The 24,651-nt window shown below is 41.7% G+C and overlaps 2 protein-coding genes across 4 annotated transcripts; one reads left to right on the top strand and one right to left on the bottom strand.

The window, feature by feature from the left end:
• On the top strand, nucleotides 1–9,128 carry hvcn1 (hydrogen voltage-gated channel 1). Of its 3 annotated transcripts, none has more exons than XM_028589514.1 (6): nucleotides 1–116; nucleotides 5,661–5,861; nucleotides 6,110–6,214; nucleotides 6,717–6,948; nucleotides 7,204–7,316; nucleotides 8,774–9,128. In XM_028589514.1, the coding sequence occupies exons 2-6, from the start codon at nucleotides 5,694–5,696 to the stop codon at nucleotides 8,828–8,830; spliced, it is 675 nt and encodes a 224-aa protein (XP_028445315.1). In that variant the 5' UTR covers nucleotides 1–116; nucleotides 5,661–5,693; the 3' UTR covers nucleotides 8,831–9,128. The 3 variants fall into 3 exon arrangements, with proteins under 3 accessions (XP_028445315.1, XP_028445313.1, XP_028445314.1); XM_028589512.1 differs by having other exon boundaries at nucleotides 1–131; XM_028589513.1 differs by lacking the exon at nucleotides 1–116 and adding an exon at nucleotides 150–408.
• Nucleotides 9,129–9,203: 75 nt separating this feature from the next.
• On the bottom strand, nucleotides 9,204–23,735 carry LOC114562848 (tectonic-1). Its single transcript, XM_028589479.1, has 14 exons — nucleotides 23,461–23,735; nucleotides 21,111–21,228; nucleotides 20,101–20,234; nucleotides 19,398–19,534; nucleotides 19,217–19,319; nucleotides 18,183–18,295; nucleotides 17,822–17,842; nucleotides 14,836–14,970; nucleotides 13,582–13,710; nucleotides 12,982–13,070; nucleotides 11,404–11,541; nucleotides 11,170–11,323; nucleotides 9,571–9,702; nucleotides 9,204–9,463 (listed from the first exon to the last, which is right to left on the bottom strand). The coding sequence occupies exons 1-14, from the start codon at nucleotides 23,723–23,725 to the stop codon at nucleotides 9,317–9,319; spliced, it is 1,815 nt and encodes a 604-aa protein (XP_028445280.1). The 5' UTR covers nucleotides 23,726–23,735; the 3' UTR covers nucleotides 9,204–9,316.
• Nucleotides 23,736–24,651: the final 916 nt, after the last annotated feature.

The following is a 24,651-nucleotide window of genomic DNA, read 5'->3' as shown; positions in this document are numbered from 1 at the left end:
TGAGTTGCCAACTGGAAGATCTCCAAATGTTTGGCTGATAACAGCTCATTGTCACCAAGCACTGTCTCTGCTGAGGAGCAGAGAGTGTTTGGAAGGACAGAGTGGGCCAGAACAAGGTAAAACAGAACAAGGTAAGACATTGAATCCGACATAACGGTTACAAAGTCACAAGTTGAACTGTGACGCGCTAAATCTTTGTTCGAAGTCACTGTCAGTAATAAAACAAAAACCGCTAGGTTGGCAGAAAACAGAGAGAGAGAGAGAGAGAGAGAGAGAGAGAGAGAGACGGATGTTTTCTATCACGAGCTTCTGTCCATCCGCTGCACCGATCTGTGCTCAATCTGCGGGGAAACCGGGATCATGCTCTGGGTCGGCTTGGTTTTTGACATGCGCTGGTAGCTGAAACGGGTAATTGCATTGTTTCAAAAATGAGTGGAATAATTACTTCTGACATAACCAGATATTTTATAAATACTTTAAAAACACAAAACAACTAAATGGGGATAGGTAATACATCTGATTTCATATACTGCTTTAGTAAAAATAATATTTTTTCAGGGCTCTGCCTCTCACCTGAGACCACTGTCGACGCATATGCAGGACGCAAAAAACAATAATTTGTTGCACTAGTCGGGACATCTTACCGTGCCAACGTTACAATAAAGGTTGCCTAAATGCCATGTATATACATTTGCTGTCAGCTTACTAATTGAATGCGCGTTTTGTGTAGATTTGGACTTTGATACGTTTTATTCCACTTTGTTTAAACTGCGAAGTTCACCTGTTTGGAGCTGACTGGTGAATGGGACGCTTGTTTAGGCCTTGCTGGATACACCGTGACTCTGATTGTGAATCTACTGATCGCTGTGGATGACTTGTTTTCATGTCATTGGATTACGGCAAAATACCGATCTTTTTTCTTAACGTGTCTTAACGTTTTATGGTGCGATTGCGCTTGGTTTCTGCGTTTGGAGAGGCATCTCAACAGACTGGAGGTCCAACACTGATTGTTCACTCTTAACCTACACGTTAGTTGAATTTAAGTGTCGGGGCATTCTGTCTGTCTATTGTGCTCCAACACAGCCGTGCCCACGGGCGTCAGTTTGGTTTGAAATGTGCTGGGGACAGAGACTCATTCGGAGGTACATTTCCAGAAGTGATGGGTACAATGACGCATACGTTTTTTTTCTCTTTCGCGCAGGTCAGGTTTAATGTACGTAAACAATGACCAATGATTACCAAATTTCTCTCTAATATTGCTCCTCATAACCACGGAAAACTGTCAAAAAATAGAACCCAAAGTCCAATTATTACGGACGTTATCTGACATTTAGCGTTTCTGCTTCACATTTTCAGCAGGGCAGCGGAGCAGCTGTTGGTTGACTCCCCACAGTTCTCATGGGCTTTATAAGTCTTAACATGAAAAAGCTTAATGTGGTTTAATATACCTAAACAACGATCAATCATCACCACATTTCTGGTTAGATTTTTTTGACAGTTTTCAGTGGTTATGAGGAGCAATGCGAGAAATTTGGTAATCATTGTTTAGGTACAAGCTTTTTCCTTGCCATAGCCTGTCAAGTTCTTTTGACAGGCATACGTGTTCATTTCAAGATATGGCCATGATACATTTGGTGATCGTTGTTGAGGTACATTAAACCACGTTAAGCTTTTTCACGTTAAGCACATTAAACCACGTTAAGCTTTTTCACGTTAAGCAGAACAGGCAGCGTTGTGAACAGAGAAGCGTACAGCCTGCGCAGCAGCAGAGCGGCTGTTTCTGTGCCTGCCCTGTCGCTCAAGAATTATATGCGTTATGGACTTCTTTTTTTTAACTAAATTAAGCTCAAGGTTTTAAATTGTTACAATGTAAATTCAAATCTGCTTAAAAAAATAAACCTATGTTTATTTAGCATGTTTGTTTTTGTCCATATGTGATCGTGCTGTGTTCCCCAGGTCTCAGTTGCTACAATGAGTTTTTTTTTTTTTTTTTTGCCCCCCTGGCTCGAATGTCAAACTATGGACTATAGCCCCGTTTGACATGCTAACTAACGTTAGCTAAAATTAGCTTGTGGTAGCTTAGACCGCGGTTAGATTTTTGTAGTATGCAGTTCGGGACTACCAATACAATAATCTATATGCTTGTTCAGGTACACATTCAGCTAGTTGGAATAAAAAGAACACACCATTATAGGCCTGTTTAGTAAGATGTGATAGCCGCATTCCTACACTTATAAAACGCAATTCAATGTGGAAGTAATCTTGAAGTAATCCAAGTATTCAGAATACGTTACTCAGATTGAGTAACGTAACGGAATACGTTACAAATTACATTTGTGGGCATGTATTCTGTATTCTGTAACGAAATACGTTTTGAAAGTATCCTTCCCAACACTGTTAATGCACTGCGGAATGTAAAGTTCTAAGTAGCCTACATTTACTCCAGTTAGCCCACTGTACTTAACCCCTCATGACGTCATGTTGTTTTTAAAGTTTCTGTAGCAGAAATTTGGATTTCTTTCAACCAAACAGATGGTTCCATGAAACGTTCTTCACAAGGCAAATGCACTACTATCATTGACTTTTGGGTGTAGCCTATTATTCAATTTTATAGCATTATTCGGACTAAACTTTGACAGTCTAGGTGATTATCCATCAACATCCTCTGATCTTAAATATTAGTCAAAATAATTCATACTTTCTGCTTTTTTTTAACTCAAAAGTTAGATATAATTGCATATGCTATATAAGGTTTAGTGACCAGAAATTCCCCAAATAGTGGTAATAAGTTGTTGTTAGTGTACAGCGCCGAAAACGTCTAACAGTGCGTAAACGTAAAAAAAACAAAAACTTTGAAAAGAGACAAAAACGTTAAAAAAAAACAGCAAAATGAGTGACAAACACGTCAAAGATGTCAAAAAAAAGTGTTCATTTTCATTTGGACAACACAAGGGTTAAGTCCAAATGTTGAGGTACTTGAGTCTTTTCTTTTTCGTGCCACTTTCTACTGTGATATGTATTAGTAGGCCTACTTTTACTGAAGTAAAGGATCTGAAAACGTTTTCCACCGCTGGTTGTATGTATAATTCGACTTAAACATACATTGTGTAATTTTTTGAGTTGATTCTTAGCAAAAAGCCCCTTTGTTCTTTCACAAATATGTGCTCATTCATGTGTAATTACTTCCACCAACTAATCAAAGCATTCTCGTACACGTAGAATCTGACATTCAGAATCATTCAGAATACATAGGAGCGAGTCGCTCAAATGACGGCCGCCATGTTGCGCCTCCATCTTTAAAATACATTAGCCAAAGAGGGCCATACCTCCGCCTTTTGCCCTCTTCAAGGGGGTAAGCGAGCCCCCACAAAGCGTACCTCCTATTGCGCTATTTTGATGCTATCAAGCCATCACCTGCCGTTAGCATTCCATTGACTGTCATTCATTTTGGCGCCAATTTGACAGGGAATAACTTTACATCTGAAGCGTTTAAAGACTCTATTTGTCCATTGTTTATTTCTAAAGAAACACGACAATGTATAAAATACTCCATTACCTTGGATCTCACGTTATGGCTCCGTAGGAGACGTTTTTGTAAAAATAAGCTAACGATTGAGTCATAACCACACGACTTTCTATCGCATAATAGACAAATTACCGTACAGGCAGGAGAAGCTTGCAGGCAATTTCGACTCACATTAGCTTTTTAAGTTTAATTACTAATGTTAACTAGCATTTTAGTTAGCTATAATTAGCCTGTGTCTATGTTATCTCCTTATACCTACGCTCTCCGTCTCTGCAAGATTGGGAATGATTGAGATTTCTCTTGGCACAGCTACCAGAAGACTTAAAACTTTCAGACAGGTTGCTCACGTCACATTTACATCGTCAAGCTCAGTTTGAGTGTCTAAGGCCCTCTTACACTCCGTGGCACCAGAGTGGCACCGTGATGACTGCCAGGGGGAGATCACTCGCCAGGGAAGCGAAAAAGAGAATTAAAACGACAACGCGACAGGCAAAGCAACAAGGCCAAAGTTAATATTTGGAGTGGCCAGAACAGCTGTGTGTAAACAACGGAGATACTATAAGAGCTAATTTTGGGTTCGGCCACCGTAGGAGTTAAAACGCGCCTCGGAATGGGAAGGGCCAGAAAGTAATCTTCAGTTGGTTGTCATATACAATTTCACAGCTAGATGGGAGAAATTCTTACACAATGTAGCTTTAAACAATCCAACCTTTGCTCTTTTAGTTGTTAGGCTGATCACATTCTAAACTCAACAATGTCCTGGCTTCATGTACCTGTGTAGAGAGAGGATGTGGTGGCAGTTTAATCTGCTTTACCAGGGATGGATGTACAATCTCGTGACTTTTTTTCCTTCAGCGAGTACAAGCTGTAGTTCTACGATTGTGTGGAGGAATGATTATTTAAGAAGGGCGCCTATGGTTTGCTTTCTCAATAACAACATCATGTTGCAAACCAAAAAAAAAAGGAGAAGTAAACTGATTGACTAACAGATGGAGAAATCTGACCAGATGCTGACATTTCTTACAGAGCTCACTCAGGGGTGGAAGAAGTACAGACAGTTTCACACCGGCTGTAACAGATTTGCATCAGTCTGCAACTTTTTAAACATTTGGCTTTGCGGTTATCGAGAGAGAGAGATTGCCCTTTATGAAGTTGTAACCTACACAGAAACAGCTGTGCTCTACATTTGAATTCAAATTAGATTTTTGATTCTTTTCATGCCACTTTCTACTTCTACTCCGCTACATTCATCTGACAGCTTTAGTTACTAATTACTTTACACATTAAGATTTCTGCACACAAAACACATGTAGTTTATAAAATCTGATGTTTTATTATAAATGATACTAGCCAACAATATAACAGTCTACAAGTCCAGCTGAGATGATTAGACCATTAAACACACAACTGTTTGGATCCTTTACACTTTTTAAAATGGGAGTGTGGTGGAAGTTTTCCGTAAAGCAGTAGAGTTTAGTTAATATCAATGATAAGAATGAAAACAAATGAAGAAAACACAGTTTCAAAGGAACTGAAAATGTCTTTCTAACCTAAAGTCTAAACATCCAAACATCATATAGTGAAGAAACTCCGTTAAGCCACCCCTCTCCAAATATCTTTATCTTATCTTTTTTGAAAAGAGGACATCATTAACAGTCACACCATTGTCTCACCTTCCCCTCTGCTCTCTGTTCCTAACATTAGCCTAAACAACAGTTTATCTCAGGAAACAGAGTTCTCACTGTCTCCACTTCTATCTAAGCAAAAAGACAACAATGTGAGGAGCTTCAGGCTAGTAAAACTAAATAACTCTACGAGGCTATAGTTGATGGCTGTAGCTTTTCCCCTCTCTGGTGCTTTAAAAGTCTACAGGAAGGAGCAGGATTTTGTGGAGGTTTAAAACAATCTTTAAACAAATGGTCAATATCATTAAACAAATGGTTAAAATAAAATTTGCCACCACAGGAGGATTTTTCTTTACTTTAACTACATTTTCCTGATAAAACTTATTACTAAAGTAACATTTTCAATGCGGGACTTTCACTTGTAATAGAGTATTTTCACAGTGTGGTGTTAGTGCTATTACTTAAGTTAATGGGTCTGAATACTTCCCCCACCGCTGGTTCCCTGTAAGGTGATCTGAGCTGGGGGTCTGGAGCCTGGCGCCATGGCTCGGTACCTGGGCCACTTCACCGCTGTGGGCGACGTCCATCCAGTCCGCCTGGACGAGGAGGACCTGCATGTGACCAGCGAGGAGCTGAGTCCCGCCACGGGGCAGTTACCACCCACCTTCAGGGAGTCCCTGCAAAGGCTCTACGGCTCCGAGCGCTTCCAGGTAGGCCGCGCTGCTTTCAAGTGATCCATCAGTTTATGAGCTAACATTGCGTGGTTTCTCTGCTGTGATGTCACTGATGCGGGTGCAGGTGTGGGAACAGACCCGTCATTTCTTAGGGACATCTTCAAAGTGCTTGTTTAATCCAACAATGGTCCAAAACCCAAATTTATTCAATTCACAGTGATATAGAGAGAAATATAGAAAGAATTTTTTCCCCCCAAATCGTTCAGCCCTACTTTTGCTTACAGGTGGTGGTGGTGTGTTTGGTCATCCTGGACGCCATCTTCGTTCTGGCCGAGCTGCTCATCGATCTGTCTGTTATCAAGCTGGAACATGGCCACCTTGCTCCGGAGGTGAGACACAGATTGGTCCACTGACTCCCAGTTTATTATCCAGACCTGTAGGGTTGGGCATCGAGAACCGATTCCCAATCGGAATTGTTTCAAAAATTACGATTCCATCGGAATCGTTTCTGTATTGGAATCGTTTGGAGGATTTGGTTTCAACTCCGATCATCACTTTCCAATTTAACATGCGCGAGTTTGGGTTTCCGTAGCGGCCAGGTGCTTGTTGTGTTGCAGCCTTGGAGCACAGTAAGCGGTGCTCTAGTGTGACTTTATTTTACGTTGAAAAAGCCCCGTCAAACTGCAACCCACCTTTGAATCAAAATAAAACTTTCCTCTTATTTGTGAAATAAGCATGTGACCTGTTTCAACTCCACCACTCAAAGAATCGGAATCGAGAATCGATAAGAACCGGAATCGAAAGGAAGAATCGGAATTGGAATCAGAATCGTTAAAATCCAAACGATGCCCAACCCTACAGACCTGAGTGTAAACCCGTGGTTCTCTGCAGGTGTTCCACTACCTGAGCCTGGCCGTTCTAACGTTCTTCATAGTGGAGCTGCTCGGTAAGCTGTATGCCTACCGCCTGGAGTTCTTTCAACACAAGTTTGAGGTGTTTGACGGTTTGGTGGTGGTGCTTTCCTTCGTGTTGGACGTTGTGTTCATCTTCCACGAAGACGAGTTTGTTGGGACGGGCCTGCTCATCCTGCTGCGACTCTGGAGGGTGGCCCGAATCATCAACGGTCAGTACCACTCTGCCTACAACTATTTATAGGGTGTTTCTGTTTTGAAAGGTGTTATTATTTATTTGGGGATGGGGTGGGCAGACACATTGCACCTAAAGGCTTGGACATACTTACCGCGAACAGCTATGGATTTGTACCATGTTGGATCCATTACTACAGCTGAGGGTCTGCGTCTGTCTGGCCTTCCGCGCGTGCACATTTCGTGTTTGAACATGTTGCAGGTGTCCCGGTGATAGTTTGAATGTGTTGCAGGTATCCTGGTGTCGGTGAAGAACCGTGCAGACCACAAGCTCCACAAGCTGAAGGAGAGCTATGACCAACTGGTTCAGAGAGTCACGCAGCTGCAGGAGCGCTGCGACAAACTGGTCAGTCCTTCCAGCTGCTTCATATCACATCAGACAGGCTCACATTTACTACGGGGAGGGAAAGAAGTTCAGCGTATGAGGTTTCTGACACACTCGAGCAGAGATTAATATCATATAAAGGAGTTTATACGTGATGTCCTCCTTGGCCACGGCTGGGATTGAGGATATTGAGACATTTTAAGATAATTTGTCAACCTGGGTTATATCAAAATAGGTTTACATGGTTTCATTTTCAAAAAACACCATATTTTTGTTGTACTGCACATTGCTGCAGCTCTTCTTTTCACCCTGTGTGTTGAGCTCTCTGTTTTAGCTACAGAGTGAGACATCTCACTTCTGTTCCATCTTTGTTGGGAGTCGCACATGCTAGGTACTGCGCTACTAGCTAGAAGCTAGCAATGCTAGCGGTTAGCCACCTCGTTCTCAATGGCAAAACACTGCTACAACACCCCAAATCCCAGAAAAAGTTTTTTTTTTCATAATATTGGCAATTTAAAGACATACACCTGGTGTGTATATAATCAGCTTAAACAGTAGAAGTATTTTTCATTTGGCAGAAAAAAATAGTAGAGGCTTCAGTTTTATTTCAGCTCATTAACTGTTTGAAAGAAAAAAAAGGAGTTCATTACAACATATGTTTCATTTTTGTAGCCCTGGTAATTAGATGTATTAGTCATGATGACATTGTATCAAAGTAAATGCTCAGGTTTCAGCATGCTAAAAATAAATCAAGGTCCAACGGGGGAATGAACTGGAGCCGGTCGGACAGGTTGTGCGTAATGCACAAAACTAAAATCACAGTACTTAAGAAGCATTCAAATCCTGTACTTAAGTAAAAGTACTAATGCCACTATGTAAAATACTCTAATTAACATGTTACTTCAGTAAGAAGTATGTAAGTATCACCAGGAAAATGTACTAGAAGTATTAAAAGTACTCAATGCAGAATAACCCTCACATTTTAGAAACTGGAAGCGATCAAAAAAATACGTTAGCCGGTAAGGGACATACAGGCTATAATGCTCCACTTTTCGCGTTTTTGACTCACAGCTGCCGCTAATGGGTATCGTTGCTTCCCGGCCCCGGCAAGTGGTAGGGGAAGACTCATGAATATTCATTAGGGAACTCATCCCTGAATGGCTAGTACTCGTTGCCTGCTCTGGTTGGATTGGTTAGATTTAGGCAAGAGGAGTAGGATTGGTTTTGGTTAGGGTAAGAATGTCAGGACGAGCCAATCAGGGATGAGTTCCCTAATGAATATTCATGAGTCTTCCCCTACCACCCTGCAGCAGCCAACTCACTCTTACATATCTCCATTAGTGCATGTAAAGTTGTGTCTATTTCAGGCTGATGTGTAGTGTGTAAATTGTCGGGGATCAATAATTATAAATTATAAAACTTGAACTGACTCAGAATGAGGTCCAACAACCGTCTCCATGTGTCTCTGTCCGTCTCAGGAACAGGAGAACCAGAGACTGGAAGCCCTCCTCAAGAAGCACGCCACAGACTCCTAACTCCTGGAGCCCGCTGCTGTGGAGCTCCTCTTCAATCTCATTTATATCATGTACCTTTGGGCACTTTTAGACCTGATTTCAGTATCCCTTAACCATTGCTACATTACCTGAAGAGAAATATATATTTTTTAATATCTGTATCAGTAGATCCATATCCATGTCAAAGGTTATGTCGAATGAATGTCAGATGCTATCACTCCATAAAGCCACAATGGCCTCAATTTCTAAGTAAAGCGTCTGCTTAGTGACATTTAAAAAAGAACTGTATGTTGTGTAAAAAAAAAAAAAAGAACATGTCAATAAATAAAGTGATTTCATTTATTTAAAAAAAAAAACATTTGTTAAATCTTTTTTACAAAGATCGTATATACATTATATTCACACAATCTACAGGAACACAGTGATCATACAAACAGTGCTTGTGGTCAAACCGTTGTGTTTGGTCAAATGGACCTGACGCTGGTGAGTGGAACCCACGTGGAGCGTTCAGACAAAAGGGAAGAAGAAGTCAAAGGGCAGTCTGGCGTTGATGGTGGGTGTGGCTCTGGAACCAGGAAGAGCAGCAGCAGAGACTGGAACGAAGGCCACTGAGCTCCTGACGGACAGGATGCTGCTGCCTCCAGACAACATGTCCTGTGGGAGGACACGGCAGTCAGACAGATCATTAATCATTACATTGCCCGTGCATCTTTTGATTCCCCCAAAAAACCTGCCAGTATTTATGTAAGAGCGAGTCTTACCAAACTGGTGGTGTTGGTTTGGATGACTTCTTTGATGCTCACAATCTGAGCTTGGGGGTTCACCAGGGATCCGTATTTAGTCCATTCAATTTCTAAATGAAGTGACAATGGAAGGCTGCAGATCTGTGCTTCCTGCAAAACACACGCACACACAAAATCGTTTTTTATTAAAAATGACTTGACAAATGCTTTTGTTACCAAAGCAAAGCAGTTTCTATTGAGATTCTTATATTAATTATGGACACTTGCAGATAATTCGTAACAATTCTGCATATCACTAATAATATCAGTGCTGTCAGCAATATTGTAGTCACTCTCTAATCTCCCTCATGCTCTGAACCTCTGGCTTATTCTTTAAATTTCCTCTTATTATTAAATGGCCAACGCTCACCAGTGTTCAGTTCATTTCACTTTGATTGAACACGCCCATATTTACTGGCATGCAAAACATTAAGTTTAAAGATCGAAATAAATGTGTGTGCGCATCTCAATAGAAGGTCTTTAATTTCATGCTAGCTCTCAGTGGCACTGTCGCTAAAAATGTTCAAAGAAGGTAAGACACACAACGTTTCAGCCAAATTGTGCGCCGAAACATTGTGTGTCTTAATTGCACTATTAAAAGTACATTTCCGGAGCATTAAGCTTTTGTGCGGACTTTACCTTCTTTCATTTACTTTTTTTTCACCCTGCATCAGCAACTAAATGGATGTGCACAACATCGTCTTTTTTGAACTAATTGTCCCTTTAACCATAAGCTATTGTGAAAGAGAAGTCTGTAAAACTGTTGTCAGGCAGCGTTGCAGCAGCAGCTAAGTGTAGCTAATGAAGCTACAAGCTACTCCTGATCCACAGTAAGCTGCAATGGTGATTCCATACCGTAGGAATGAACTGTATTTGCCCCAAAAGAAAGCCATCCTGACGGAACTGATGTGGGCCCACAACATAAAGCATATATACTGCTTCCTGTGTTTTCAGCTATGGAAACAGATTCAGTGTGGATTAACACTGATATAAAGATCAGAACAAGTAGCATGCAGTATGTTATAAAGATAAGAAGCCATCACATGGCTGTGTTAGGAATATTTTTAAAAGAATGGCTGTTCCTGGCAAAACAACACACACACACACACACACACACACACACACACACACACACACACACACACACACACACACACACACACACACACACACACACACACACACACACACACACACACACACACACACACACACACACACACACACACACACACACACACACACACACACACACACACACACAGCACTGGGGGAGGCAGCCAGACTGGTTTGAACCAGTTTGAATTCCTCTTAAGTAAACTGACACCATCCTCGGAAACAAGTGGACACTACCCAGGGGAAAGGGAGAGCGGTAAATCTTTTTTCAGGGTGTTGCCCTCTACCATTGGATGGATCGAGTGCCAAGAGGCTGGGACCAGCCTGTGCACCAACCAGGAAGTGTCCAAGTTGAAACCACGGCTGCCTTTTTTTTTTTTTTTGTAGAGTTAATTAAAGGGGACAGTCCACGATATTAAAAACTAAAAAACTAAGACAGAGACGAAACGAGACCGTGCTCACCCCAGGGTTGAAGTTGTTCTTGATTGGCACCCAGTCCAGTGGATAGTCTAACGGGGAGTTCCCAAAAGAAGCCACATACTGGGCCTGCTTTGGTCCTCTCAGAACGTCCAGAAGCAGCTGAGAGACCAGCGAGCAGTTGGCAGCGTCCTCCAGTCTGCGGGGACAAGACAAGTCAGCGTCACATATGTAGAAGACACACAGCGATCAGACGTGAAGAGTGTGAAGCCGTCCTGCCTTAATGTGCAGCCGGACACAGAGTCCACCCCGAACAGGACCGGGGAGCGCTGGTGTGGTCCCTGCAGACAGTCCTGGTCCTGTGCACTCCTGAGCAGAGACAGGGTGTCTGTGCCGCCCACGCTTCGAGCAATCCCTGTGGCCACAGCTGTTAAGGACAAATTCATCGGAACGCCACCAGTTCTCATCAAACACACTCGCGGTATCCTTACTAGACACTAGTATACACTATACAAACCTGTTCACAGTAGCCTCATTTCCATCTACATGTTTTAATGTGAATTAAGTAATATTGAATGAAAAATGCCTTATGGAAACAGTCAAATTTTATTGAATTTCATGAACATCAACACAAAGTTTGTACATTCGATCTCATCGGATTTTCTCTTAATCGGTAAACAGCTTATGTTATAAACGCTGATGGAAACGTTATTTGCCAAATAAATATGAATATAAATATGAATTGCGATTACGTTTTAGGTGATTTTATGGTCGCAACTCGCCATACAACAAAGAAAAAGTTTTATTTATTTCCGCCACGTATTTCTCCTTTCTTTGCAGACATGGCGTTTGTCAACAAAGACTCAGTGGACTAACGAGGAGATAAGAGACTTTTTAAATTTACGAGCAAAATATAACAGCTATTTTAGATACACTACCGGTCAAAAGTTTGGGGTCACTTAGAAATCTCCATTCCAGACAAAATACCAGCTGAGATCAGTTGCGTTGTTTTTTTGACCAGGGCAGCAGTTTTCAGATTACATTTTGTGCTTATGAGCTGGTATTCTGTCTTTAATGGAGTGGAATGGAAATTTTGACTGGTAGTGTAGTTGTTGTCTGGCATTTACGTGCATCTGCATCACCATAGTGATGTTGTTATAGCGTTGTTGTTTTATTATAGCTTAAAGGTGCTCTAAGCGATGTCACACATTGTTTTTAGGCTACAACATTTCTATTGTCATACAGCAAACATCTCCTCACTATCCGCGAGCTGCCTGTCTCCTGAACACACTGTAAAAAAAAGTTTTGTGGTGGCAACTTGCACCACGAAACATAACAGTCTTCCAGTGTTCCAGCCAATAACCAACTAGAAGGATTTGGGGGTGGGGTGGTTAGTGCGGAAGGGAGTGAGAGGGGACGGGATGAGGAGGAGGGAAGGGCGAGGTAGCCTCATTTTGTTTGAAAATACTTTGAGCGTTAACAAGAAGTGACGTCACCCAACATCGCTTTGAGCACCTTTAATATGTCGCTATCAGCTGGCACATAAGCACTATTAACAACTTGTGCAGTATTACTCATTTGTAGGTAGATGGCGCAACCCCTTTTGGCTAGCAAACTTTGTTTGCAAATGTTAGCTTGAATGTTGTGAGATTCAGTGCGAAAATGAATGAAAACATGTATGAAAAATGTATCGAATCTATTCCATATACCAATTTGACCGCAAAACGACTGGCGTTATTCGCATGAATGTTTTTAGCGAACTTCAGATCATTCGATCGACAAGCGGATGGAAGCATAGCTAGTGTCTATTGGTCAAGGGGAGGGAGCTGCAGCAGCGTGCAGGCAGGTGAAGGATATTCAGCTGTTCTTGTTCCAGACACAAGAGGTAGTCCAACCACATAACCTGGATTCCCACTGTAGTGGACGGCCACGTCCTCCCCACCCTCCTGTTTCAAAGACACAACATAAAGTACATGACTCGCATTTACTCTCTAAAAAAGTTTTCATTTATCAGTTATAGGATGTTATGCACAGGATGTCATTTTTTTTTTTTTTTCTTAATCAGAGTCATCATGAAATCATTCAGATGTGTTTTATTTTTATTTTACTGTATGTACTTAGAGTGGACATATGCTCATTGTCAAACTGTGGGTGGAGCTACTCAGATGGGGGGCGGTGTATCTAATGAGGCCGCATGTGACAGAGGAAATAGAGCTGGATTGGCTGGTTGAATCACGTTTTTCACAAAGAAACTGACCGGGTCGTCTTATTTCACTTTGTGGGTCGGTCGACTCTCCAGAACCCAGATGTACTGTATACAAGCACTGAAGGAGTGACTCCTTCATGACATGTCCCCTTTAAAATCAGTAGATCTGATTTCCCTCATCTAGAAGGAGAAGGAACCCTTTGTGGCTAACACTCCCGTGAAACATAGTCAGTTAGTTGTTGAGGCACTACCTGAGCAAATGTGATCTGAAACTCCTGTTCCAGGGACAGAGCTGCTGCTGCACGGACAAATCCAAGTACCAGAGACACCGTGGCATTCACAACCTCGCCAGCTGGGTCGTACTTTATCACATAGGCAACCTACGGAGACAAACACAACCTTAATGGTCCAGCCTACAATGACTTCTTTTATTTGCAAGTTTTCATTCTATGCCCACACTTTCAGCCAGACTGTCCTTTGTATGACCTGTGGTGTCTATATTCTGTTAAAAAAGCTGAAATGATTAAAGTGCTCATATTATGCTTTTTGGCTTTTTCCATTTCCTTTATTGTGTTATATATATCTTTTTTTTGTGTACGTTATAGGTTTACAAAATGAATAAACCCAAAGTCCACCCCAAAGGGACTTACCATCTTCAACAGGAAACACTGTTCACAAACAGCTCTATTGTAGTCCAGCCTTTACTTCCGTGATGACCGTGCCTAGCTCACCTAGCTGCTAGCATGGCACACCCTCATACTGGGACCCTCTGACTGGCTGGTCTTTACCTAGCTACTGCACATGTGCGACTCCCAACAAAGATGGGACAGAAGTGAGATGCCTCACTCTGTAGCTAAAACAGAGAGCTCAACACACAGGGTGAAAAGAGGAGCTGCAGCAATGTGCAGTACAACAAAAATATGGTGTTTTCTTAAAATTAAACCATGTTAACCTAATCTGATATAACCTCTAAATACAATTATAAACCTGAAAATGAGCATGATATGAGCACTTTAAATATACCATGTCGTATCTACACACTTGTAAATAAAATAAAAGGTGGAGACTTCAGCAGGTACCTTCAGGTAACTTTATTCAACTCTGGCGACCGGATCAACAACTGCCTGTAAGGACCTCTACACGCTACTGTACATAGGCAAAAGGTGTCTATACAGATGCCTTAATGTAATTATTAATATCAAACACAATAGGTGTCGCCTATAAATATTACATCCCTGTCCTTAAAAATAAAGTGCTGATTAGCAGCGTTTTTCCCAGCCTGGAAGGGTGGGTAAAACTCTCTGTAGCATAAACATTCTTTGAACAGGTAAACAGTCTTAGCATACTAAATACTGCAACATAGTAAAAAATCAGTACTCTAATACTCGTTATTGCATAGCAGATGTTCCTGTCAGAACCAGAATTTCTCTTGCAATTAAATGTACAGCTATGTGCCAAATAAGGAAATGAAGTGATTGAATAGATTGGGTCATGTGTCGACTCACCTGCAGCACCACGTGAGCACAGAGGCTCGGCTTCAGCAGAACGGGGCGGAGCTTCTCTCCCCCGCTGTTCGCCAGCTCTGTTTGAGTCCCGTCTACAGACTGCAGGACGACTGAAGACACGTCCACGGGAACAACCTCAGCAACGACACACACACACATGACACGCACGCACGCACGCACGCACGCACACACACACACACACACACACACATTTGGTCAAATTCAGGATTTTTGTGTTTGAATTTTGGGAATATATTTATTTTGGACTGGCTACGGTTTTGTGCATTCTATTAGAAAGGGCAGCTCTGTCTCAACGTTGTCTTTCTTGCACAGTTGGCAGAAGCGCTCCTCTTTGGGGAGCCATGATTGTTTGTATCGGCCGGTCTCGATGGAAAGGTTGTGCTCACTGGGTCGGTGCTCAGTCACTGTCAACATCATTTAGGCCAGACATTTTGCAAATTCATCCTCTGCTCTCATTTAGCATGCCTTTGGTGCAGACTGAAACGTCTCGACAGCTACTTGACTGGTTGCCATGTCATTTTGTAAACACGTACATGTTCCTCTCAGGATGAATTGTAATCACTTTGGTGATGCTCTGACTTTTCATCTAGCGCCAACATCGGGTCAAAAATGGAATGTGTCTGGGGCGCCCTGGTGGCTCACCTGGTAGGGCGTGCACCCCTTGTACCAAGGCTCAGTCCTAACCACATTTGCCCAGAGATCGATTCTGACCTGTGGCCCTTTACTGCATGTCTTCCCCCTCTCTCTCCCACTTTCCCGTCTACAACTGTCCTATCAATTAAAGGCCAAAATGCCCAAAAGAATATTCTTTTGAATTGAATGTTTCTAATATTTTCGTTTATGACTAAACCTCCAGCACTGATGCCATCCAATCAGTCTCAGTGCTAGTTAGCATACGTTAGCACTCTATTATTTAACATGATTAACATGATAAAGCATTTAGCTCAAAGCACTGCTGCTGTGCCACTGAGCTGCTCATGTGTCACTGTGTTTTCCCAGCATTCCAGGCAGTCATTCACTTCCATCGCCGTCCATGTCACAGATATGCTGTTGTTAAAGGCTAACTAAAGCACCAAATCATTTCATAACGTGTTAAAAGTAGACAGGATGGACACTGTGGTGCATTATACATCTTCAGCAGGTTTCAAGTTTTCATACCAAACTAACTGAATGGAAATCCATGGGTACACATCTCCAAGATATAATATAGAAAAGTAACGCACATCAAGGGTTCTAGAGGTGCTGATCACTGGAGGTGTTGCACACTTTAGATAAAGTACACCATGATGTTCATTTAGAACTGATGTTTTAACGTTTGCCATATATCTAGTAGGATTTTTTTCAATATATTTGTTGGTCCCCCCCCCCTTTATTTCAGAGTGACAGTGGATAGACGCAGTAAAGGGCCGCAGGTCGGACTCGAACCCGGGACGCTGCAAAGGCCTCAGCCCACATGGGGCGCATGCTCCTACTGGGCGAGTCAGAGGTTTCCCCTAGATATATTTTTTTTAACATTTGAATGTTGTAAACGAAATTGAGATCTTTGTCCATAGTGTTAGACATAGGTTGTGGTAATAATATTGTATAATGTGTTTTTTAATCCCAATGATGCTTAATGATTACCTAATCAACATCAGATGTGTAAGAAGGGTGTGGCCTATATATTACCTGTGGCTGTGTCAGGTTGTTGATTTTAAAGAAGGCCTGAGGGCCGAAACATCATCGGAATAAAAAGAGATATGCACATGGAGCTACATTGTGTGACACTTTTTTTCTTCTTCTTATTTTCAAGTAAAAGACATCTCCAACGCTACTAGTATGGCTTGGCTAAATAGTGTGCGGTGATGTAAAGTGTGGTGTCAACGCAAATGTGACAATAGATGAAGACTTCCTTCTTCTTGGGAACAGAGCATCCAGTCGTTAGAGAAATGTTTCCTGTGCTCACATTGCAGCAGTTATCCTCAACCTGTTGCACTACACTAAACTTCCCCAAACCATCGGCCCTGAGCTGGGAGCTCTTTATGGGATTTGGAGTCTCTACTGGGAACTATAACCAGCTTGATGGTGTTTTAAGCCCCCAACGTCGACTTCAAGGCACCTAACCCTAACTTTAACCCTAACCACTGTGTAATCCTAGTGCATACCAGGCAGCGCTGCCTGGAATACGTTGTTAGGGGGTTTTAAACACCACACACCCTAAAAGCATTCGTGCATCCGCTGACAGATAAAAACAACTACTATGTCAAATACTGTGAATTACTTTCATGTTTCAAGAAGGTGTATATGACGTTGTAGCATTTAACCGGATTCTAACTTGACTTGGACAATTAATCGATGATTAAAAATAGTTGTCAATTTTCTGTCAATCGACTTATTAACTGACGGATCGTTTCAGAGTTACACAAAACGATATGCGTACTTGCTGCTACTTACTACTGCTGCGTCGTACAACTCATAAAGTGGTTAGAGAAAAGTTTCCTGTGCTCACGTTGCAGCAGTTAACCTCAACTTGTTGCACTGCGTGTGTGTGTGTGACATGTTTTTTGAGGCCTGTCAAAAGGAACGTCAGTGTCTTGCTAAATGTCCGGGTTAGGCAGGCCATGTGACGCCATGTGAGCAGTTTTAACACAGACTTTTGGTGCAGCATAGTTATTTTGTGCCCAAACCTCCTCACAACACCAGCACTGATTTGGGACGTCATCCGACGATAAAGACAACTATCTACATTACACTACACATATGCACTATCTAACTACAACTAATATCAAGTAGTGTGAGGACATAATGGAGAGACTAGAACACATATATAAATGCATTTTTTTCTGTATTCCATGTGTTTCAAGAAGTTTGTTGTCCTGATTCTGACCTGATGTAAACAATTTATCGTTATCCAAATACTTTTCTGTCAATCAACTAATTAACTGACGGATGGTGTCAGAGTTAAGTAAAAGGTAGCCATACTTACTGCTGCGTCTTTATTCTTCCCCTGTGGAGTGGAAAAGATCTTTGAATTAACATCAACTATAAGCATTTATTGTGATTTACACTTCTGCGTAAAATCTACGCCGTGGCTACGTACGTAGGTACGTGGAGCCATCGACCGACCATCGGCCGTAGCCTGACATGCACCTCTCGAAAAATGTAACTACACACAGGTTTTTATTGGCTTTAAAGCCGTTGGATGGAAACACACTTTCACAGGCTTCATTCGCATGAGTGTTTTTAGCGAACTTCAGATCATTCGATTGGCAAGTGGATGGAAGCATAGCTACTGATGGTGTCGGAGAGTGTTTGAGGGGGTGTGGGGGGGAGACAGAGGCACTCACAGCACACAGCTGGATGGAAGTGTAGGTGTCCATGCTGAGGGCCGGCAGAGAGCTGCAGTCCCGCTCCAGGACCACACGCCGGGAACAGCGACCGCTCCGATCCTTCAGGAACGCTGCGCAGACAAACCTCTTTTAATCATGTTTGAAATACCAAATTACAACGATAAGACGATAAAGAGGTGTCAGAATATTCCTTTAACAAATAACAGATTAGAACACAACTGTACAATAATGGCATATTAAGATCAAATCATCTTAGATCAATGTGATTAAACAAAAGTGGTATGCTGCTGAATGTTTAAAAAGATCAATCCAGTTCTTATCCAATCAGTGAGGAGCATTTAAAATAAACCATTGGGTCACGGTCTGAGACTAGCATCAGATTCCAGTACACTCGGCGTATATTAATACATGAAAGTTATAGTCACATTCCAATTTAAATGGATTTACTCTGCTGACTTTAAACCAGCTCTGTGTCCTGGCAGTGTGGGCAGATAAACGGCTTCCCTTCGTGGCTCCAGCCATCAGTTTGTTAACTAATGTGTTTTTTTTCTCAGACATGGACTGATACTACAGTATATATATATATATATATATATATAAACAGCATCATCTGTTATATGTTGTGTCTTGTTTTAGTGAAATCATTTTGTTTTCCTGTGTTTTATTTAGTTTAATATTATTTATGTATGTGAACCTAATTCAGCTTTACTCCTGGGGATGCTTTGTGTTATACTACTTAAGCTACTAAACAGAGGGCAAATGTCTGACATGAAGCATCTTTTACTCTGACTGATTATTAGCAGCACAAAAGGTGCCAGCTGCTGAGCGAACAGCTGTATTTTAACAACTGTACAGGTCAGTGTTTGTCTGATAATCAGACAGAACAGGCACTGCATTTTAAATTTCAGATAAACATGGCTGTGTAACTGATATCACTGACGACACTCTACTTGTGGTACCGTTGCATTTCAGCATCCCTCATTATCCCAAAACGGACACAGTTGGGCCACAGTGCAGTGAGGAGACGTTACCTGCTGGACTTGTGTCCACACAGTCAGCAGTGAGACCAGCAGCTGGCAGCCAGAACATGGCTCTCTGCCCACTCCGTCCTGCTGTCAGCATCACATCCCCAAACTGAAAGCACAAACCATCAGCAGCAGCATGAGAATGAATCCGTTTGAGTGGAACAGAGACAGACGAACGGAGACTCGCCTGGTATCCAGACGAGGCCGGGAGCTCCGCAGTGTTCTTCTCGGAGCCAAAGACAAAGCTGGTAAATTCTTTAAAGAGCGAGTCAAAGCTGCTGGCAGTTGGAAGAGCGGGAGCGGGATGAGAAAACCCATCAACGCCTAGACACGACAAATAGTCAGGAGAAAGATCAGAAAGTACTTTGTGACATGGCTGCATTCTGTTTGTGGTCTACATCAGCCCACAAGTATAGCATTCTGCACAACATACACCAGCCTTATCCTTTACATTCAGCATTAAGGTTCGTTAAAGGTACTTTAAGCGATGTCACACGTTTTTTAGGCTACAACATTTTCTTGCCGGTCCCCTAAACACACTGTAAAAAAAAACGCGGTCTCTGTAGACAGCCTAGGGTCCACACACGCCAACAAAAAAAAAGTGGTCCAACCTGGACCATGCAAACCTACACAAGTGTTCAGCCAATAATGGACAAGAAGGATTTTGGGGGGTTAGTGCGCTGAAGCACAGAAAGGAGGGGACGGGATGAGGAGGAGGGAGAAGCGAGCCAGTCTTCATTTTGTTTGAAAATACTTTGAACGTCAACAAAAAGTAACGTCACCCAACATCACTTAGAGCACCTTTAAGATCTACTAATTGACCAATGGGTGTAAGTCTGAAGTAATAAGCGATCATTTCTAATCCAAGTGAACACCCATACATGACTTACGGTTCTGTGACTGAATGCAGAAGATGTCTGAATTAGTCTCCTTCTGGACAGACGACTGCAGCTCTGAGTAGCCATCTGTTGTGCTCGCTAAAGAGTAGGACGCTACATCGCGGCTGCACAGCTGCTTTGTGCCACTGCAGACAACAGAATGAACAGCAAGGATGAGCCAGAGCTTCCACTGGATGCAGACAGATGTCACCGAGTAAAGCTGTCAGAAACAGGCGGCTCATACTGATAACGGACAAACAAGGTCATTCAATCTGTCCCCAAGCAAGCACACATACAGTAATTTAACACGTGTGTAAACTGTGCCTCAGGAATTAATCTAGCTTCAAATCTTTCATCAACTGAATTTATTTACGTAAATTCTAAAATCAGAGAATGCGCGTTCTGCAGAGAGAACCAGCATTATTACGGACATGCCTTTACTTCTATTGTTTGTATTTTAGGAAGAGATGATCCCGTTTCAACTTGCTGTTAATACAAACTCAACACATGTTTACCTTGTTTGTCTTGCTAAATTCAACATCATCTCCACAGTATGAATACCATCAGAGTCATGTCACACTTAACCACTCTGCTGCTCTCACTTTGTCACTAATAATGTTAATTTGTATTAATAATAGTAATTAATTTGTCACTGAAACAACACACAGCCTAAAGGGGGCGTATGCCTCCCTAACCGGCTAGGCTTTTCATTTCAAATGTAAGCAGAAGAGTTGATTTTCACTGACATAAGAGTGTAAGTAATTAGAATAAATTTGGGACTTATAAACAGTATTCCTCTTAAAAAGAGAAGCTCCGAGCAGCAGAGTAGTGAGTAGTTCTACTCCTCCTCAATGTTTCTATGAACAGCTGCTCTTTATGTAAATAGTTTCCTGTTTTCTTACAGTGGCAGCATTGGCAGTGGAGCTTATGAAAGACACATCTATCTATCTATCTATCTATCTACCTACCTATCTTCCATCTCTATCTATCTCTCTATCTCTCTATCTATGGACCGGACTTGCCTGATAGTGTCCACTGAGCAGCCGGTGAACAGAGCCACCTCGTCCGTGCACGCTGGGTCGCAGCAGCAGTTGATGTCGCACACATCCTGGTGCTCATCACAGGGACACAACCTGCCAACTGAAACACAGAGACGCTCACAACCAACCTTCTCCATCTCCCTGAGGAAACGCTGCCCTTATCTGATAGAGATTATTATTATGTGCTGTATGGATAAACATTACATGGCCATTATGTGTCTGCATGTATGCATTTAACAAAGGATATGTCTAAGTACCTGCACATCAAGTAATTCATGTGTGGATTGTTTTCTGGATGAATGGATTAGTGGGTTTGGTCTCTAAAATGTCAGAAAAATGTGAAAAATGTCTTGTTGTGTCCGCAATTCAAAGATATTCAGTTTACTGTCACAGAGGAGAGAAGAAACTAGAAAATAATCACATTTAACAAGCTGACATCACACAAGTTTTAATGTTTTTTCATAAAAAAATTACTCAAACCAATTAATCGATTATCAAAATAGTTGGCGGTTAATTTAATAGTTGACAACTAATCCAATGATCGGTACACGTGCAGTTTAGTGTCCCAAATTCCCCGTAACGTAACCCCATTTGTACAGGTCCTATGCCCTGACCAATCGGCTATCCTAACCTTAACCACTCGAGGTCAAATGCCTAACCCCAACCAATCAAGCTGCTTCGTAGAGCGGGACTTGGCGTGGCCATAGTGGAATTTGGGACACTAAACTGCACGTAAACCTCCATGATCTATGATATGTTTGTGTGTGCACATGGATATTTGAATGAGCTGATATGTATGTAACGTTACACATGCTCTATGTCTATGCTTACATATGCATATATATATATATATATATATATATATATGTGTGTGTGTGTGTGTGTGTGTGTGTGTGTGTGTGTGTGTTATACTTGCATGTACAGTATTTTTGTCCATGTTTGTGTCATGATGTGTCAGAAATTTGAAATGCTATGCAAACAAAACCTCCAACTTCCACGACAGACGTTACACCAAATTCCATTTAAAAACATGTCAGTTTAAAGTTTTCTTAAAAGGTCCCATGGCATGAAAATTTCCCTTTATGAGGTTTTTTAACATTAATATGCGTTCCCCCAGCTTGCCTATGGTCCCCCAGTGGCTAGAAATGGTGATAGGTGTAAACCGAGTCCTGGGTATCCTGCTCTGCCTTTGAGAAAATGAAAGCTCAGATGGGCCAATCTGTAATCTTCTCCTTATGAGGTCTTAAGGAGCAAGGTTACCTCCCCTTCTCTGCTTTGCCCGCCCAGAGAATTTGGCCCGCCCATGAGAGAGAGAGAGACATCATGGCTTTCAAACAAGCAAAGTGGCAGTTGGTCAAGGCCACACACCCCCCCTTCTCCTCCTCAATACCTACAGACACAGAAATGGCACATACTAAGGAAAGCTCATTGGGGACTGGCTCTAGTAATAGTAATGTAATTCTGCACCAAGGCTGAATTTCGGGAAAGAGACTTCTGATACTATTAGGGGACCATTAAGGTCTATATAATATAAAAGAGACTTCATATACACTATTAGGGGACCACTAAGGCCTATATAAAAGAGACTTCAGATACAGTATTAGAGGACCACTAAGGTCTATATAAAAGAGACTTCAGATACAGTATTAGGGGACCACTAAGGTCTATATAAAAGAGACTTCAGATACAGCATTAGGGGACCACTAAGGTCTATATAAAAGAGACTTCAGATACAGTATTAGGGGACCATTAAGGTCTATATAATATAAAAGAGACTTCAGATACAGTATTAGGCGACCATTAAGGTCTATATATTATAAAAGAGACTTCAGATACAGTATTAGGGGACCACTAAGGTCTATATAAAAGAGACTTCAGATACAGTATTAGGGGACCATTAAGGTCTATATAATATAAAAGAGACTTCAGATACAGTATTAGGCGACCATTAAGGTCTATATATTATAAAAGAGACTTCAGATACAGTATTAGGGGACCACTAAGGTCTATATAAAAGAGACTTCAGATACAGTATTAGGGGACCACTAAGGTCTATATAAAAGAGACTTCAGATACAGTATTAGGGGACCATTAAGGTCTATATAATATAAAAGAGACTTCAGATACAGTATTAGGGGACCATTAAGGTCTATATAAAAGCATCCAAAGAGCACCATGTCATGGGACCTTTAATAACATCAGAGGAACACTTTGATTTGATCTATCTGCTAAAAACAAACAGTTCACTGGCACCCTGCAATGATATACTAGTATCAACACAGTATAACCCTAACTAACGCTATAGTGTAACGTTAGAGCCACGGCAGGTTACCGTCAGTGACAGGGGAAAGCAGCTGGCCGGAATCGGGCAGGCCCGGCTCAGGGGGCTCCACTCCGCTGGGGCTCAGTGCTCTCGGTGCTGTCGGTGCTGTCGGTGCTGTCGGGTAAAACTGTGTCGGCTGTGTAGCATCATTGTCACGGGCGTTATACTCCCAGTCACCAAACGTCGTATTAAAGTTGTAGCTTGTTGTGTTCTCGCTTGTGGTGACGGCAGTAAACGAGAGGAGTAAACACAACACCGCCACTGACACCGCCATCTTTGTTTAATCGTTGCTATGGTTCTTCTTCTTCTCTTGTTCCGTTAACGGGTTACTGCGTTTAACGACGCCTTACCGCCTCCTGTTGTCCGATCAAGGCACTGCACTCCATCGCTTCTGGAATTGTATACACACCATAGACTGTAAATAGTAATATTAACAGTCTATGAAACATTCCCACACACTGTGGCAAGATATGTGTAGATTCATCTTGGGTAATATTACCTGTAACTTTGAACTTTTGCTGGAAAACGTAATATTTGTTTTCGTCAAATTCAATACGACATATGAGAAAGAATATTTTCTCGTCAATCTCATAAAATTCTTTGCAAAGTTTTGCATTCATAAATCTAAATTTGCCAAAGTAAAACCTCACTTTAATTTGTTCAAGAAAGAAATGGTGCTATATATTAAGATCATTAAAAAAGAACGAGGGACCTCAGATTTGGACTCATTGAGCCGGATGACATTTAGTGACATCCAGCATTTGATGTCAGAGAGACAAGCCATCACATGAGACAATCTTTTGCATTTAAACAATTAAACAGTGTGTGTTGTATCTACTGATCCATCTGCATGCATTACCTGGAAGCCATTGTATTGTTTTAACATTACAGTGTTCTTGTATATTTACTTAATGAGCTGTAATCATAAGTCATTATATGACATTTAAAGCTGTATTCACTGTTTGTCGTCTCAGAGGCACAGAGACAATATTATGATGTCATAAAGATGTGCTGGCAGACAGTTTAACACATCATGTAACAGTATACACACTCTGGTTCATTCTTACAATCTTATGCACATGCTGTGAGGTATTTGTAGTTTTTAAAGCTCTCATAGTGTTTCCTAATTTACCTGTCTGTTGCAGTGTTTTGGTAATCCACAAGATGGCAGCACAGGACAGTGAAACAGGAATCATCATC

The sequence above is a fragment of the Perca flavescens genome, chromosome 10, assembly GCF_004354835.1.
Source record: "Perca flavescens isolate YP-PL-M2 chromosome 10, PFLA_1.0, whole genome shotgun sequence".
In the NCBI taxonomy this organism is placed as follows: Eukaryota; Metazoa; Chordata; class Actinopteri; order Perciformes; family Percidae; genus Perca; species Perca flavescens.
This window is presented reverse-complemented; position numbering and strand designations above follow the sequence as displayed.